This window comes from Hevea brasiliensis, chromosome 18 (assembly GCF_030052815.1).
Source record: "Hevea brasiliensis isolate MT/VB/25A 57/8 chromosome 18, ASM3005281v1, whole genome shotgun sequence".
Lineage (NCBI taxonomy): Eukaryota > Viridiplantae > Streptophyta > Magnoliopsida > Malpighiales > Euphorbiaceae > Hevea > Hevea brasiliensis.
In genome coordinates, this window is record NC_079510.1 from 44,084,915 (window position 1) to 44,100,356 (window position 15,442).

Sequence of the window (15,442 nt, forward strand, 5' to 3'; positions counted from 1 at the left end):
ATAAAGTTTAAAAGCGACTTCCTATTTTCAAAATAAATCAATGGACTGTACATTAAATTTTAAATTTGATAATTAAAAAATATATATTTTAATTTGAATCCAACTGAGAAATTCGAATTCAAGAGTTGAGAATATTTTATAAATGATTTAAATATTATCAAGTAATATTATCAATTTCTGAAACTTTGACTACTAAAAATGGTTCAAGTTTTGCTACATTTCATCCAAAAATTAATGTGCATGCTTACAAGCTCAGAAATATATGTAATGTAAGTGGGCTCAAAATATAGGCTGTTTTGACAAGGCTTTTACCAAGAATTGCTTTCTTTCCTCCAACTTTTATCCCTCTCCTTTAGACGAGTACTACTTTGTTTGGTAGCGGTCCTAGAGAAGTTGATTGATGGGGTAGAGAAGAAAGAAGCTGAAATAAAAACAGAAGCTTTGATCAAAACAAACCACACCGATCGAATAACAGAAAAAAACATTTTCTCAACCATGGAGCCAAATGATAGCAGTATCATGCATTCTCATTGCCTAGAAATAGCACCTATGGAGGTGCACAAAGTAATCCCACCACCTCATAAGAGCACACTACAGAAGCTCAAGACTAGACTTAAAGAAACCTTCTTCCCTGATGACCCTTTGCGCCAATTCAAAGGACAGCCATTAAACAAGAAATGGATTCTTGCTGCTCAGTATGTTTTCCCTATTCTTCAATGGGGTCCTAATTATAGCCTCAAGCTCTTCAAATCTGATATTGTTTCTGGCCTCACCATTGCCAGCTTAGCCATTCCACAGGTTAATTGATCACTAATCTAATGCTTTCCCCATTTTTCACTTCCTTGATTTCTGTGCTGCACATGCAGCAGAAGAAAACAAAAAGGTTTCTTACTTTTTTAAGCTTCTTCATTTTACCCTTTTTTTTTCTAATTTCAGGGCATCAGTTATGCCAATCTTGCCAGTTTACCTCCTATAGTGGGTCTCTGTGAGTATTTTTATTCTCTGACATGTTTCTTCTTTTATTTTAGTGTATGTAAATTTTTCTTTACCCCCTTGAGGGCACACTGTCTGATTGAGTTAATGTTGCAGATTCAAGCTTTGTTCCTCCTCTCGTTTATGCCGTTCTTGGAAGCTCCAGAGATCTTGCAGTAGGACCTGTTTCTATTGCTTCTCTTATACTTGGATCAATGCTTATGCAAGAAGTATCTCCAACCAACGACCCTGTCTTGTTTCTTCAATTAGCTTTTTCTTCAACTTTTTTTGCCGGTCTCTTCCAAGCTTCCTTAGGATTGTTAAGGTAATTAAGGGTTCCATCCTTCATTCCCTCTTCTTTTCTTTTCTTTTCTTTTTTTTTTTCTGAAAGTTAACTTTTTCCAATTAACAATGTACTGTTTCTTTCAGGCTGGGATTCATTATTGATTTCCTTTCAGAGGCCATTCTGATTGGATTCATGGCTGGAGCTGCAGTTATTGTCTCTCTGCAACAGCTTAAAAGCCTTCTTGGAATTACTCATTTTACAAAACAAATGGGTCTGGTTCCTGTTCTGAGCTCTGTTTTCCACAACACCCATGAGGTAACATCACCAACCAATACTCATCATGATGATTTTTCATTTCAAAGAAAATCTAGAAAAATACCTTCAAAAACAATAAATAAACTGAAGTACCTGTTTGAGTGGCTTTAGTTTCTCTATCTTCTTTCTTCAATCATTGCATGAAGTTAAGACTCATCATTATCTCTAAAATCTTGCAACCTAAAGGGTTGAAATATAAAAATTATTATTCAAACCGGATAATTCTAACTCTCTATTCTTCCTTTTTCTTGCATGTGCAGTGGTCATGGCATACAATACTAATGGGGTTTTGCTTCCTTGTGCTCCTTCTAGTGGCCAGACACGTTGTATGTTGACTTCTTTAATCTTTCCATTTTATGTTAATTCACACATTCTTTGATTTTTTTTTTTTAATATGAAAGAATTTAGTAATTTTTTTTACGTTTTATGCAGTAAACATGCTTTAGTGTTTTTTTTTTTTTAATTCCATATATATCAATAGGATTATTGTTAGAGATGCTTTATTTGCTTTCAAATTGCAAGTCTAGATAAGCAATATATATGTGAAAATTTTCAGGTATAAATTCTATTTTAGTCAGGTCATCGTAGCATTACTTTTTCTTTTGTCCTTTTATGGGTTTCGATCAGGCTTATCTCGTTGTTCGTCCATTCGAAGTTCCTTTTGCTGTAGCACATCTCACTTTTTTCAGTAATTTTTTATTTGTTCTCTACGATTCCACACATATATTAAACGACTTATTTTAATTTTATTATTATTATTATTTAATTTTTTATTATGAATAGCTCTGAATCTAAAATCTTCAGGTATAATTTTTGTTTCTTGATTTTGCCTAATACTGGTCGGATATACAAAATTTTTCTTGAAAATTTTCATCTACTAGTTTGGGCTTTTATGTTGAATGGTTTCTTAATATTATGTATTATTATTTTAATGGAACCTGAAAATTTGTTCCATTTGTTATGTACGGTTGGGGGCATTTAGTTTTCAGCATAAAAGTCATGATGATAAGTTACAGGCATGAATATGATAGTTGATTTCCTCATATATTGAATATCCATTATTGGGACGTGTGCCATGCAGAGCATGAGAAAACCAAAGCTGTTTTGGGTTTCAGCTGGGGCCCCTATTGTGTCTGTGATTCTGTCTACCATCCTTGTTTTCGCATTCAAGGCTCAACATCATGGGATTAGCATTGTAAGTTAATTTCTCGGAGTCTACTCATTGTTACTTACAGTATTGTGAGTTCTTGGAGGAATTAATGGATTATTTAGTGATGTGGGCAAGAATGATATACTTTAATGTTAACCTCATAAAATGTTTAATTATATCTGTAATTGATGAGTTTAATTTGGTTTGTTATTAGATAGGAAAATTAGAAGAGGGATTAAATCCTCCATCATGGAACATGTTGCATTTTCATGGAAGCCACCTTGGACTAGTCATGAAAACTGGCCTTGTTACTGGCATTATCTCCCTCACTGTGAGTTTCTGTCACCTTTTTCAGCTTAATATTTAGCTATGAGGTGGCTTGGAAGATGCAGCAGTGAAACTATATTTGCAAATGTTGCCTATTATTGAACTTTATTTCAAACAGGAAGGCATAGCAGTGGGAAGGACTTTTGCTGCTTTAAAAAACTACCAAGTGGATGGTAACAAGGAAATGATGGCAATTGGGCTAATGAACATAATTGGCTCCTCCACTTCCTGCTATGTTACAACAGGTGCACATCTATTCTATTCGGCCTTTCTTGTTTTCCTCTGATGCAGATAAGCAAGACTAGGCTGATAAATAATAAATAATAATAATAAGATGCAACATCTGAAGTATTTTTAATAGAAATTTGAATTTCAGGTGCTTTCTCGCGGTCTGCTGTTAATCACAATGCAGGAGCTAAAACAGCAGCGTCTAACATTATAATGTCAGTAACAGTGATGGTTACTCTACTCTTCCTAATGCCTTTATTTCAATACACACCAAATGTTGTATTGGGTGCCATCATAGTAACAGCAGTAGTTGGCCTCATAGATATCCCAACTGCTTACCAGATTTGGAAGATTGACAAATATGATTTCATCGTTTTGTTATGCGCATTCTTTGGTGTTATTTTCATATCTGTTCAAGAAGGCCTCGCTATTGCGGTAAGTTCATAGCTATCAGTAATGAACTATCAGTTTTTAAAGAATGTTACCGATAATTTATAACAAATGTGGTGAGGTTTTGAGTAGTTCTTAAAAATGTCATTTCAATCTCAGCTAGAATCACAATTAATTAGGCCAAGTTCCCTCAATCATCTGAATAACATGAAAGTATCAGGCAATTGGTGTTTTTCATATTATGTGATGAATCAATGGTGATGAATTGGTGATCAGGTAGGAATATCTATGTTCAAGATCCTCCTGCAAGTTACAAGGCCAAAGACAGTGATCTTGGGAAGCATACCAGGGACAGAGATATACCGTAATCTTCATCATTACAAGGAAGCCGTGATGGTTCCTGGCTTCCTCATTTTAAGCGTTGAAGCCCCTATCAATTTTGCTAATACAAATTACCTCAAAGAAAGGTTGATTCATGCATCAAGTGGCTAGTTAAAAATACATTTGCATTTCATATCAAGGTTTTTATATTTGTCCTCTAATCAATAAATTGGTTTCGTCTCTGATAGGATTCTGAGATGGATAGAAGAATGTGAAACACAAGAAGATGCAAAGAAACAATCAAGTATCCATTTTCTGATCCTTGACCTGTCAGGTAAGTTCATCTGCAGAATTTTTCATCAAATTAGCACCACAAGCTAAGAAAATCTGGAATGATAAGCCCTTGTAATAAAAGCACTTAAATTAGCTGTAATGCATATCTTCTATTTTTCAGCTGTGAGTGCCATTGACACAACAGGAGTCTCACTCTTCAAGGATTTGAAGAAAGCAACAGAAAATAGGGGAGTAGAGGCAAGTACAATGTCTTTTCTTTTTCTTTTCCTCTTTTACACTTAATGGGTTTGAAGTTGCTAATAATGTTTTCACAGCTTGTGCTAGTGAATCCTCTGGGGGAGGTAATGGAGAAGCTGCAACGGGCCGATGCAGCACATGACATCTTGAAGCCAGATACCCTTTTCTTGACAGTTGGTGAAGCTGTGGCTGCACTCTCTTCTACAATGAAGGCTCAATCATCAAGCCATGGATAAATCAAATTCTTCATTTGATAAAAGAAGAGATAAAATAGAAAATCAAATGTATCATGATAGTAGTATATAAGCATTCTGTCCTACAACTTCTGCTGTAACTTCACAAGTTTACCAGGCAAGTTATTAGCTATTTGTTCATGTACCCTGCAAAAAGACTAATAAGAGGTCAACAGTACTTCTTCTATCTACCATATTTATGTTCTCTTCCTCACTCCTGAGATGTATTCAATATAAGGAGTTCTGTTGGGCAAGCTGAGATGTTTATCGATTAACTGTTTTAACGACTGAGGTTAGTCGTAATTTTATAATTTTAAAAATATTAAATAAATATAAAAATATTCCACTTGGAAAATGGTTTACAGTGAAGCCGCGGTTCCATGTAATCACCAATGTGCTGAATAATGTCTCTACATACGGACGCATAAGAAGAGTAATTAATTGCATAATTTCTCGTCGGTGGACAGCTGATTCGGACCTTCGAAAGTGTCCAAATTCTGGTCTGTGCGACGGGCCAATGGGAAAGAGCAAGAAGCCCGACCGTCCTAGCTTGCAAAAATACGGCGTCCCTTTCTACTCTTCTGGTTGGGTTCCCTTCAAGGAACTCAGATCCAAGCTTCAATCTCACGACCGCCAACAATCCGACGACAAAGATGAAGATTCAGGCAATGAATCCACTCAGCAGGAGATCTCCGATCAATACTACGTCGTTCTGGCCGGAGGTGGTGGAGAAGGTTGCAGCGGCATCCCCAACGCTATTGTTCTCGCTCAATTTGATTTCGCCTCCAATTCTCTATCTGCTCAGCCTGTATGTTGAATTTTTCGCTTACTATAAGAATCCAACCCTTGTTCATATTTGATTCTTATCTGGATAATTGAAATGTAGTTTATGCTAATATATAACTCTACATATTCAGATTTGTTACTGATTTTTTATTCTAAAGCTAAAGCAGAGTTCACTTTCTCAATTTGTGTGTGTGTGTGTGTGTATACAATCGTTAGGATGTAGCCTTGCCTCTCATTACACTTGTCTAATTGCATGGAAACTGTGATATTATAGTTTCAATTTGCGTATTTTAGTAGCTTATTTGCAGGACATTCTCAAATATATGTTCTCTTTCTCATATCATTTTTCATTTCTATGTTATTGCGTAGCAGCTGATATGTAGATCAGCTCTGTATTGGTTACTATAGCATAGAGCCAAAGATTTTTTTTTTTTTTGGGGGGCTTAGCTAGAAATTTAGATGATTGTAGTGACAATTACATTGCAAATTCAATGATTTGTAAATTTGATGAAAATTTTATCTGTTTATTCAAATGGAGTTGTTCAATCAAAGAATGTTAAAGATTTCCTATTTATTGGTATTTTCGCTAGGTGATTTTTTTTTTTTAGTTTTTATTGATAGTGTGGCCTTTGTGTTGGAGTCCTGGAGATGTCTGGCAACAAATGTGATTTTCCTCTTTTTTTTTGGAATTTTCTAATGTGCTTTTTTACTTTAATATTTCGTGTTATGCCATATACTATTAGAATTAGTTTACAGGCATTTTTATTTATGCTTAGCAATGAGGCATCTCATTAGCATTATATTCAACTGTTTCATTCTCTTCTCTGAGACGACATTATTATGTATGTTTTTGTCATCTTATGTTTCAGGTAGCTAAGCTTGGACTTGGTTCTGACGTGCCTTATAGAATGGTAGTTCACCCGGGTGGAGATGGTCTGCTTTGTGCATTGCCAAAAAGCTGTCGGTAATTATTTTATTTTGCTTATTTTTAACTTTTGTCTTCTTTTTAACCAAAATTTTAGGAGAAATTCTATGGATTTTGTCCTCTAGTGGAGGTTGGGAAACACAGCTTTTATTATATAATTGGTATGTGAACTAGACATTCTAATGCAGTGTAAGTTTTCCTGATGCAGTCTTTCCTTCTTTTCTTTATACCCTCATTCAACCCATGATTTTTATTTTATAAGTTTATGATTATGACTGATAAACAGTGCAAGACCTTTGTTTAAGTTCTGCCCACTTCATTCTTCTAGGCGACTGAATTTTTAATCAACATATGATCTTTTCTCCTAGTTAATATAATTTTTTGCAGTTATTAAGGGATTATTAATCTATTACTATACTTTTTGTGTAGATTTTTCGACTGGGATGAAGTGAAGGACAATGATGCCCACAGATTGAGTCTAAAAGAGTCAGAAAAAGTACTCACTCAACTCGAAGACATTGGACAGCAGTTAGCATTGGCCTTTAACAATGACGGTTCTGTATTTGCTGTTGGTGGCGAGGTAGAGATATTGCACATCTTACTTTTTGTGTTAAATTTTGTTTTAAACGTAAGACAATGAAAGACAACACTCTCTTTATGTTTGGGGTATTTCTAAAACAAGCAATAAGTATCTGGAATCAATTACAAGATCATAACATGACAAACTTCTTAGTAAGTCCAACATATTTAGTTTTTACAAGAAAATGTGCTTCAAGAACACATATTGAAAACTGAAACTATTAAAATATGGAGAGTTATAAAAAGGTTTTCTGGTTAAGCATGACTGGTAACTGGCAGGCCAGTAGTGCTTGATCTGAATTGTTTGATCCTACAGTCAAAAAGGCGATTGTGGGCATGCTTTGCGCTATGATTGGGACATCAAAGCACTGATAAGCTTCCTTCTTTATTTATTTATTTTGAGGGGGAGGGTGTTGTTTCTTTTCTGTGTCTTCTTTTTTTTTTTTTTTTTTTTGAGAATACTTTCTGTGTCTCTTTGATGCAAAAGAGAGGCAGATGATGAAACAGTGATCAGTAGCAAGGGTGGAGCCAGAAAATTTTTCTTAAGGGGGCCAATATAATGATGGAACTACATGCTTTTGAATGTAATAAATTGATGCACTAAGATTTTAAAAATTTTTAAAATATATAAAATATTTTAAATAATTTTCAACAAATTTTCATTAGAATTAATAAAAAATAAAATTGTGTCAATTTTATATTTTAAATTAATACACACACACACACACACACACACACACACATATAAAGAATTCAAGTAACTATATAATTTATTTTTCTAAAAAAATATATAATTTATTTATAAAATTTTGATTTTAATATTTTAAATTGTATATAAAAGTTTGAGATATGCATAAAAATATTTTATGTTTAAATTCTATTAGGTAGCATAAATAAAAAGAAACATGCTCTTAATTTGTAATCATCATTTTAATTATTAAAAATTTAATACATATATACACACACACGCACATACATACTTAAAATTGACTAATTAAATAAATGACTTCACTAAATAAAATTTTTAGCTCTATCACCGGGTTAACGTTAAATATAAAATTAATTTAAAAAATTAATTAAACTCATTGTTTATATATTTTGAAGAAATCAATGTTATGTATTCAAAAATATTATAATAGAGTATAGTTAAACTAAAAAACAAATTGATTGTGCCAATGTTTTAAAACTTTATTGAGTATATAATAAAAATAAAAAATTTAAATATTCCACAAATCTATATTATAATAAAACAATAAAAATTATTTTGAAGAAATTAATATTATGTTTTCGAAAATTCTAAATAGAGTATAGTTAAACTAAAAAAAAAATTGGTTGTGCCAATGTTATAAAATTTTTTTATTGAATATATAATTAAAATAAAAGATTTAAATATTTCATAATATCTATATCATAATAAAACAATAAAAATTATTTAGAGGGGGCCAATAATTAAAATTAAAAAAATTGTTTAAGAATAACATATATACACATTAAAACCTTCAAGAGGGTTGGGGAGGATTGCTGGGGCCATGCTCCCCGCTAGGCCCCTCCCTCCCTCCGCCACTGGTCACTAGTTTTAAAGGGAATGCCTTACTTGATATCTGTTGATTAGATTCAAAAATTTACATCTGAAGCTCAAATATGAGCACTCCTTGCATGAATATGACAACATTTCCCTGCAAAGTTAAATAGTAGAGACTGGAGATAGTAAAGAAGAAAGCCTGGAATAATCTTAATTATGTTCTTTTAGAAATGTAGATGAAATGGCAATTTGACTGAATTGAGTTTTTTATATTGCTGTTTAAGAGGGGAAAATAAGGGCAAAAAACCCTAGCTGCAATACCAATAGTTTATGACCATGGACTGCATTTTTTAATTGAATTCTCTGCAGAATATCTAGTTGAAAGGTTCATGAGAAATGGAACATTAAACCATTCTCTTCTCATATTTGTCTCATCCAATTCCTTATTGCTGGATTACATTCGTACATGCATATGTCTTGCAAGGTGCAAGTATATTCCACCTTCCTTGGCAGATTTTAGGATCTACCTGTTGGACACTCGCCCCTCAATTGAAGTGCTGGTCATCACTCAACTGATGCAATAGACATTAACTTCTAATTTTTTTTAGGTTCAGTGATTTTACAAGGGAATATTTGACCCTTTGTTTCGAGATAGCATGCCATATGATGCTCTGATTTGTTGCAGTACAGGATGGCTATTTAAGGGTTTTCAAGTGGCCCAGCATGGAAATTATTCTCAATGAAGCTGAAGCTCATGCTTCTTTAAAGGATTTATCTTTCAGGTATTGCAATGGTGGAGAGAGAAGTTAGATCTTTAGTTCCTGAGCTGGTAAGCATGAAGAGTTTGTGAGCTACTTGTGCTGATATAACTGAATTGTGTTGCAGCCCTGATGGGAAATTTCTTGTTTCCTTGGGAAGTCGTGGCCCTGGAAGGGTTTGGGATGTGACTTCTTCAACAGTAGTTGCTTCTTTATCGAAGGACAATGTAAGCGGTGACTTATAATTTCTTGAGCTTTTTTCTATCACATCTAGGAGATTGGTTTCTTCTTGCTGATGTGCATTCACAGCGATTATTGTTTTAGTTTTGAATCTGAGCAAAAAAGTATTATATGAATTGCATCCTAGTGTTTGGTAAATTAGTTGACCTTGATTATGTGTAGACCATCAGATGTTTTGTATGTACAACATTTAATATATTTTTCATCTTTGGAGAAATTTTCAAAGCCTTCTTTCTGTCAATTGATTTTATCCTTTATCAAATGAATATTGAGCTACCTAAATTTTTGTGTTACCTCCAGGATGAGGTTTTTGCCATGTGCCGATTTTCTCAAAGCAGTGATAAGACTCAGGTTCTTTACATTGCTGCAATAACAGGTTAATATTCGAACTGAGAGCATTATCTCTTTCTCAGAATGAGAGCATTATCTCTTTCTCAGAATGTCAAACAAGTTATGGCCCATTTGGTCTCCATGTTGTTTTTGGTTTTTAGTTGTTATCCAATAGTTGAAAAGAAATTATATTATTAGAACATGTTTGTTTTTGTTACTTGACGTCTTAAAAAGAAGAACAAGTAGCTATAAGTTTCTGTTTTTTCTTGTTTCATGAACTCTTTTTTTCGCAGATGCAAGTTTCTTAATATTGGACAGCAATCAAAAACCAAAAACTAGATGCATACCAAATGGACCTAGGATCCTAAGCTTTTTAAAATTTCTGTTCTATGAGCTAATCATCAATTCATCATAAACATTGTTTTAGTAGGCAAAGGTGGAAGTATTCAGACATGGGACTCAAGCTCATGGAAGAGGATTGGCTCAAAGCATATAAGTCGTGATTCAGTTTCTTCTTTCAGTGTGTCACCTGATGGGAAGTTCCTTGCAATGTACTTCATCTCTACTGTTGGCCCCATAAGCACATATACTTTGTTACTTTCACTTGCTTGAGCTCAGTTAGCAAGCGCCTTCATAATTGAAATTTATTCCTTTATGATTGATTGACACGCAGGGGTACAGTTGAAGGAGACGTGCTGATAATAAATCCAATCAATATGCGAGTTCAAACAGTGGTTAGGAAAGCACACCTTGGCATGGTAACAGCACTAGCATTCTCGCATGATTCAAGGTTGGAAGTTTAACATGGTTGCATGATATCCTGCTTTAATTAACACATTAAGCTGTGTTCATTCCCTTCTAATAATAATAGGCAGTAAAATATTTGGTGTTTTAATGCAGGGCTTTGGTGTCTGCTTCCATGGACTCGAGTGCAAGGGTGACACTGGTTGAGGAGAAGAAAAGTGGTATGTATTTCCTGACTTGGATTTCAGTTGAATACTCATATCCTGCCATTGGCATTAACCTGCAATGGTTGCATAGACCTGGTAACCTAGCAACAGATTAAAACCCATCTTGGGCTCTGATTGAGGTCCATCACAAAAGACAATGTGATTCTGCTCAGCTATTGGTGACAACTAAATACTTAGTTGAGCATGAGCAGTTAATAGTCAGGAGGGTAACACTCACCAGTTGGGCAGTACCTTTGTTGGCTAGCAGTCTTTGAGTTTTCATTAACTTATTACTGTCGGCATTATCATGTCATGAACTTATTTCATTTGTAAATAAAAAAGTCAACTGTGACTCTCATAGCACTAACATAGGGCTGGGGATGGGTAATTTGAAGCGGGAAGAGAGATGGGCAGTTGTAGAGAAACATGTCGAGAACATAATATAGATTGGAAAACCATTTAGGACATTTCCTCATTTGCCTTGGATTCTGTTTCACATTTCTCCTAATTCTTTTTCTTTGCAGGAGGATTGAGCTTGTGGATCATTTTATTCATAATTTTACTTGCAATTGCTGCATATTTCATGAAGAACGAAGGACTTCTTCCTTCTCTTGGGTAGAATTTACAGACTTCACCAATTAAACGTGAAAATTTTACCTTTTGTTATTACGACATAAAAGCAGATGTTTAATATTGTAACTGACAAATTGGAACTTGTCAAGGTCCAATCACGATACCATATTTTGAATTTAGTCTTGCGGACAATCAACGGTTGCTGGGTAAGCTGGGCTGGGCTCAATGTCTTGTTTAACCTATCAAGCTACCCCAGTTTTATTTCATGTGGGTTGATACTTTTCTGTACATGCTCGTAATCCTTTGTTGCAAATGGATGACTTCTTTTCAGGCATTCTTTTGTCCTTGATCTGTTTACATATTTTTAATTCTGATGCTTGAGTGAGTTAGCCCTCTTCCAACTATTTCACCCATTCGTTGTGCAATTTGTATTTATTAGTTATAAAAATAAAATTGAATAATGTAATATGTCAAAAATAAAAGAAATATATAATAGATCAAAATGAAAAAGATCAAGTAAAAATAAATCCAGAAGCCTAATATAGAAGATATTTGTACTCATTCATAAACTCTAAAAATAAATAAATTTATTTATTTAAAATAATTTTTGTACTTATAAATTGAATTTATAAGTTAAAATTTTTTTTTGAGAAATTTAACTTTTTATTTTAGTGTTTATAAACTAGTTTAATTAAATATTTTACTATATCAATAAAAAAAATATACTTATAAGTTATTTTTTATGATATATAACTGTTTATTCGTCACTTATAAATATTTTAATTAAACACATAATTATTTAAAATTTTAAATATTTATAATCTTTTGAATCAACTTATAAGTACTAAATCAAATACTCTCATAAACACTAAAGGCAACAACAGGGTAGAGCCGATCAAATTGATTTGAGTAATTACTCATTAGGTTGCATGTAAAAAAAAAAAAAAAGATTAATTCATAGATCGTATAAATTGCAAGTTAATTCATAGATAGTATAAATTGCAAGATATTTTGAGTTAAAATATTAAATTTAAAAAAAAAATAATTTTATTTATTTAATTTTTAAGAAAATTCAAATTAATCAAATCAAATATATTTCAAATCAGGTCAGACTATTAAATTAAAACGAGTTGAACGTCGAAAAAGTTCACAAGTCAAGTAAAAAAAATTGCCGCATCTAAATACAATCCCTATTTTATAACTTCTTTTGAAATAAATTATTTATAAAAAAAAATAATTTAATTAAATTTTTATAAAAATTTATATTTTATTTTTTTAAATTAATTTTTTAATTAAAAAATTAAATTCTTTTATTTTAAATATAAAAAATAATTAAAAAAATCAATTAAATTTAATTTTTATAAAATTCTATATTACAAAGGAAGGAATAAGGAATGAAGAACCTGGTCTGGTGACGCATGTGTTAAGCAGGAAGGTTGTGAGGGGTTTTACCAGCACACTGCGATTTTCATGGACAACATAGGCCTCAACCAAATTGCCTTCAACATTCCAATCACCAAAAATCTGGGTTGTTTCCGCTGAAAATTGAAGTTTCAACCAGCCCTTTGAAGAGAAGTTGGACATGGAAATAATACACGAGGAGAAGAGAATTACTGCAGAAGTTACTAATACTTTCACAGAAAAACTATGCATGACCATTAGAAAAATATTGTTCCAACAAGATAACTGCTGCCAAGATAGTATATCTTTATTTTCCTATAATTTATATATATCTAAAATATATATAAAACGTCTTTCATGATTTATATTATTTATAAAAATATTAATAAAAATATATTTATAACGATAGCTATATAACAATGTATTTATCACTATACTTTCAGTAACGAAAAGTTATTATATACAAAGTAACTACTAATAATTTTTAATGATAATTTATCCATTATTAATGCTGAGCAGAAATTATTCTATACAAATTTATTATTAATAATCTTTAGCTATAAATTATTTATCTCTAAGATTTTTAACAATGAAAATCTATTCAACGTAAATTTATCTCTAATAATTTTTAACGATGACTTATCTATTATTAAATTTATAAATAATTTTAATTTTAAATATTATCATAATTAATATAAATTAAAATTTTAATATTATTTTAATACTTTTAATGTTTCATTCAATTTTAATATAAATTAAAATTTTAATATAAAAAATATATTGTTTCATATTTCTGTTTTTAGTCCATCAACTATTTAAAGCCTTCTTATTAAATATTTCTATTAGCCAAGTTAATTAAAGGAGAGAATATTAAATTATTCAAATTATATAGATCAAAGAATTGATATATTTAAAATTATAAAAATTAAATATTTATATTATTTAAATTTTATAAATTAAATAGTTAAGTTGAAAAAAAATTGGTGCAACGTTCGATGAATTAAAAATATGAGATTAAATAATTATTTTTAAAACATAGAAAATAATAATTAATTTTATTAAAATATATAAATTAAAAATAATTTGGCAAAAAAAAAACTAGTGTACATATGGACATGATTGAATATTTAATTAATATTTTCCATTTGCTCCTGAGGATGATGATGACGATTAATGTTGCTGTATCTGTTGTCCCAAAGTCAACGCCTTGTTTCGCGATTTATCACTTGGCGCTTTTTCGCAAAATTCTTCTGCGCCTCTTCACGAGAAATTATAGTGTGTCGATAATTATATATAGAATTTAAATAAAATGAGATTTTTTTTTAAAATAAATAAAATGATAAGTTAATAATATAAATTTTATAAAATCCAATAATTAAATAATACCATTAAAAATTTTAAATAATTATAATAATTTTTTATTCATTTAATATTTGATGTAAATTAAATTATATAAAATTAATATTTTATAATATAATTTCTTCTTATTGACTCATCTCACTCTTTTATGTTCTTGGCATAGGACACTCTCACCCCCTTATCGTGAAATTATGAAAAACATAAAAATCTGAATTTTGTAAATAGTCTGCATATATAAATATAGCTAAATTAGGGCTAAAATACATATAATATTTAAATAACATAAATAGAATGGAAGTGGCTTAGGACAAATTTGAAAATCAAGCGAAATCGAAGTGGGAGCACAGCATAAGAAAATATCACCTTAAAATTCCCAAATGCATTGTGCCCCACAAAGAGGAAACGAGACTAGAAATAGAGATGATAATAGATAGAGTATCCGCAAAAATTATCATATTCAAACTCGAACTTGATTAATATTATTAAAATTTAAACCCGTCTCAAACCCGATTGTTATTATCTGAACTCGTTTAATTTTGTATATTTAATTAATAATCTATATAAAAAATTATTTTTATTAATAATTTATATTTTAACAATTTCATAATTTCAAAAAAAATTCAATTTTATTTTATATAAAATAAAATTTATAAAAATTTATAAATATTATTAAAAATATATATATATTATATTTAATTAAATATTTATATAAACGTTCTATTAGAACCCGTCTCAAACCCGATTATATACTACCCAAACCCGTCCTATTAGAATTCGGTCAGATCGAGTACCTGTCAAAATTCGACCTGTTGCCATCCCTAACTAGCTGAGGTGTGCGCAGGGTAAGACGCAAATTCTCAAATGTCAAGCCCCATGATAAATTATACTCATCTTCTCTCAATTTAGAGAATATATTTATTTTGGTCATTTAATTTTAATTTATTAAAATAAAATTATTTAATTTTATTTTTATTATAAAGAAAAAGTCTCTCTTATCAAAATCTGATAAGAGTTAAAGCCAAATGCATACTTGCCATGTCTAAATTGATTTTTTTTTTAAATAAAAATGATACCACGTTTAATTAATATCTCTATTCTTGATGCACATATCGACAATAATAAGAAGACGGAAGGTAATCAACATCTAAACTTTTGGTAATTTTATGTCTCTCTAAAAATCTTTCATCTCCTTTTCTCTCACATTTCTATTATCCCTCTTCTTTGTAAATTTTTCTAACTATGAAGGAAAGGAAGAAGAACCCAGTA

The 15,442-nt window shown here is 31.2% G+C and overlaps 2 protein-coding genes across 3 annotated transcripts; both read left to right on the forward strand.

The window, feature by feature from the left end:
• The first annotated feature begins 318 nt into the window (after nt 1-318).
• On the forward strand, nt 319-4,944 carry LOC110656694 (probable sulfate transporter 3.3). The gene is made up of 13 exons (XM_058140343.1): nt 319-798; nt 937-985; nt 1,090-1,297; nt 1,402-1,573; nt 1,834-1,899; nt 2,655-2,768; nt 2,938-3,054; nt 3,169-3,295; nt 3,427-3,713; nt 3,945-4,135; nt 4,238-4,323; nt 4,444-4,520; nt 4,598-4,944. Exons 1-13 carry the CDS (start codon nt 496-498, stop codon nt 4,754-4,756), a joined length of 1,956 nt encoding a protein of 651 aa, XP_057996326.1. The 5' UTR covers nt 319-495; the 3' UTR covers nt 4,757-4,944.
• A 182-nt stretch (nt 4,945-5,126) lies between these two features.
• LOC110656695 (SEC12-like protein 2) lies at nt 5,127-11,750 on the forward strand. 2 transcript variants are annotated; one of them, XM_021813600.2, is made up of 10 exons: nt 5,127-5,561; nt 6,409-6,503; nt 6,894-7,044; nt 9,256-9,347; nt 9,451-9,550; nt 9,864-9,939; nt 10,324-10,444; nt 10,567-10,683; nt 10,794-10,858; nt 11,368-11,750. In XM_021813600.2, the coding sequence occupies exons 1-10, from the start codon at nt 5,271-5,273 to the stop codon at nt 11,460-11,462; spliced, it is 1,203 nt and encodes a 400-aa protein (XP_021669292.2). In that variant the 5' UTR covers nt 5,127-5,270; the 3' UTR covers nt 11,463-11,750. The 2 variants fall into 2 exon arrangements, with proteins under 2 accessions (XP_021669292.2, XP_021669291.2); XM_021813599.2 differs by having other exon boundaries at nt 5,129-5,561; nt 10,321-10,444.
• Nucleotides 11,751-15,442: the final 3,692 nt, after the last annotated feature.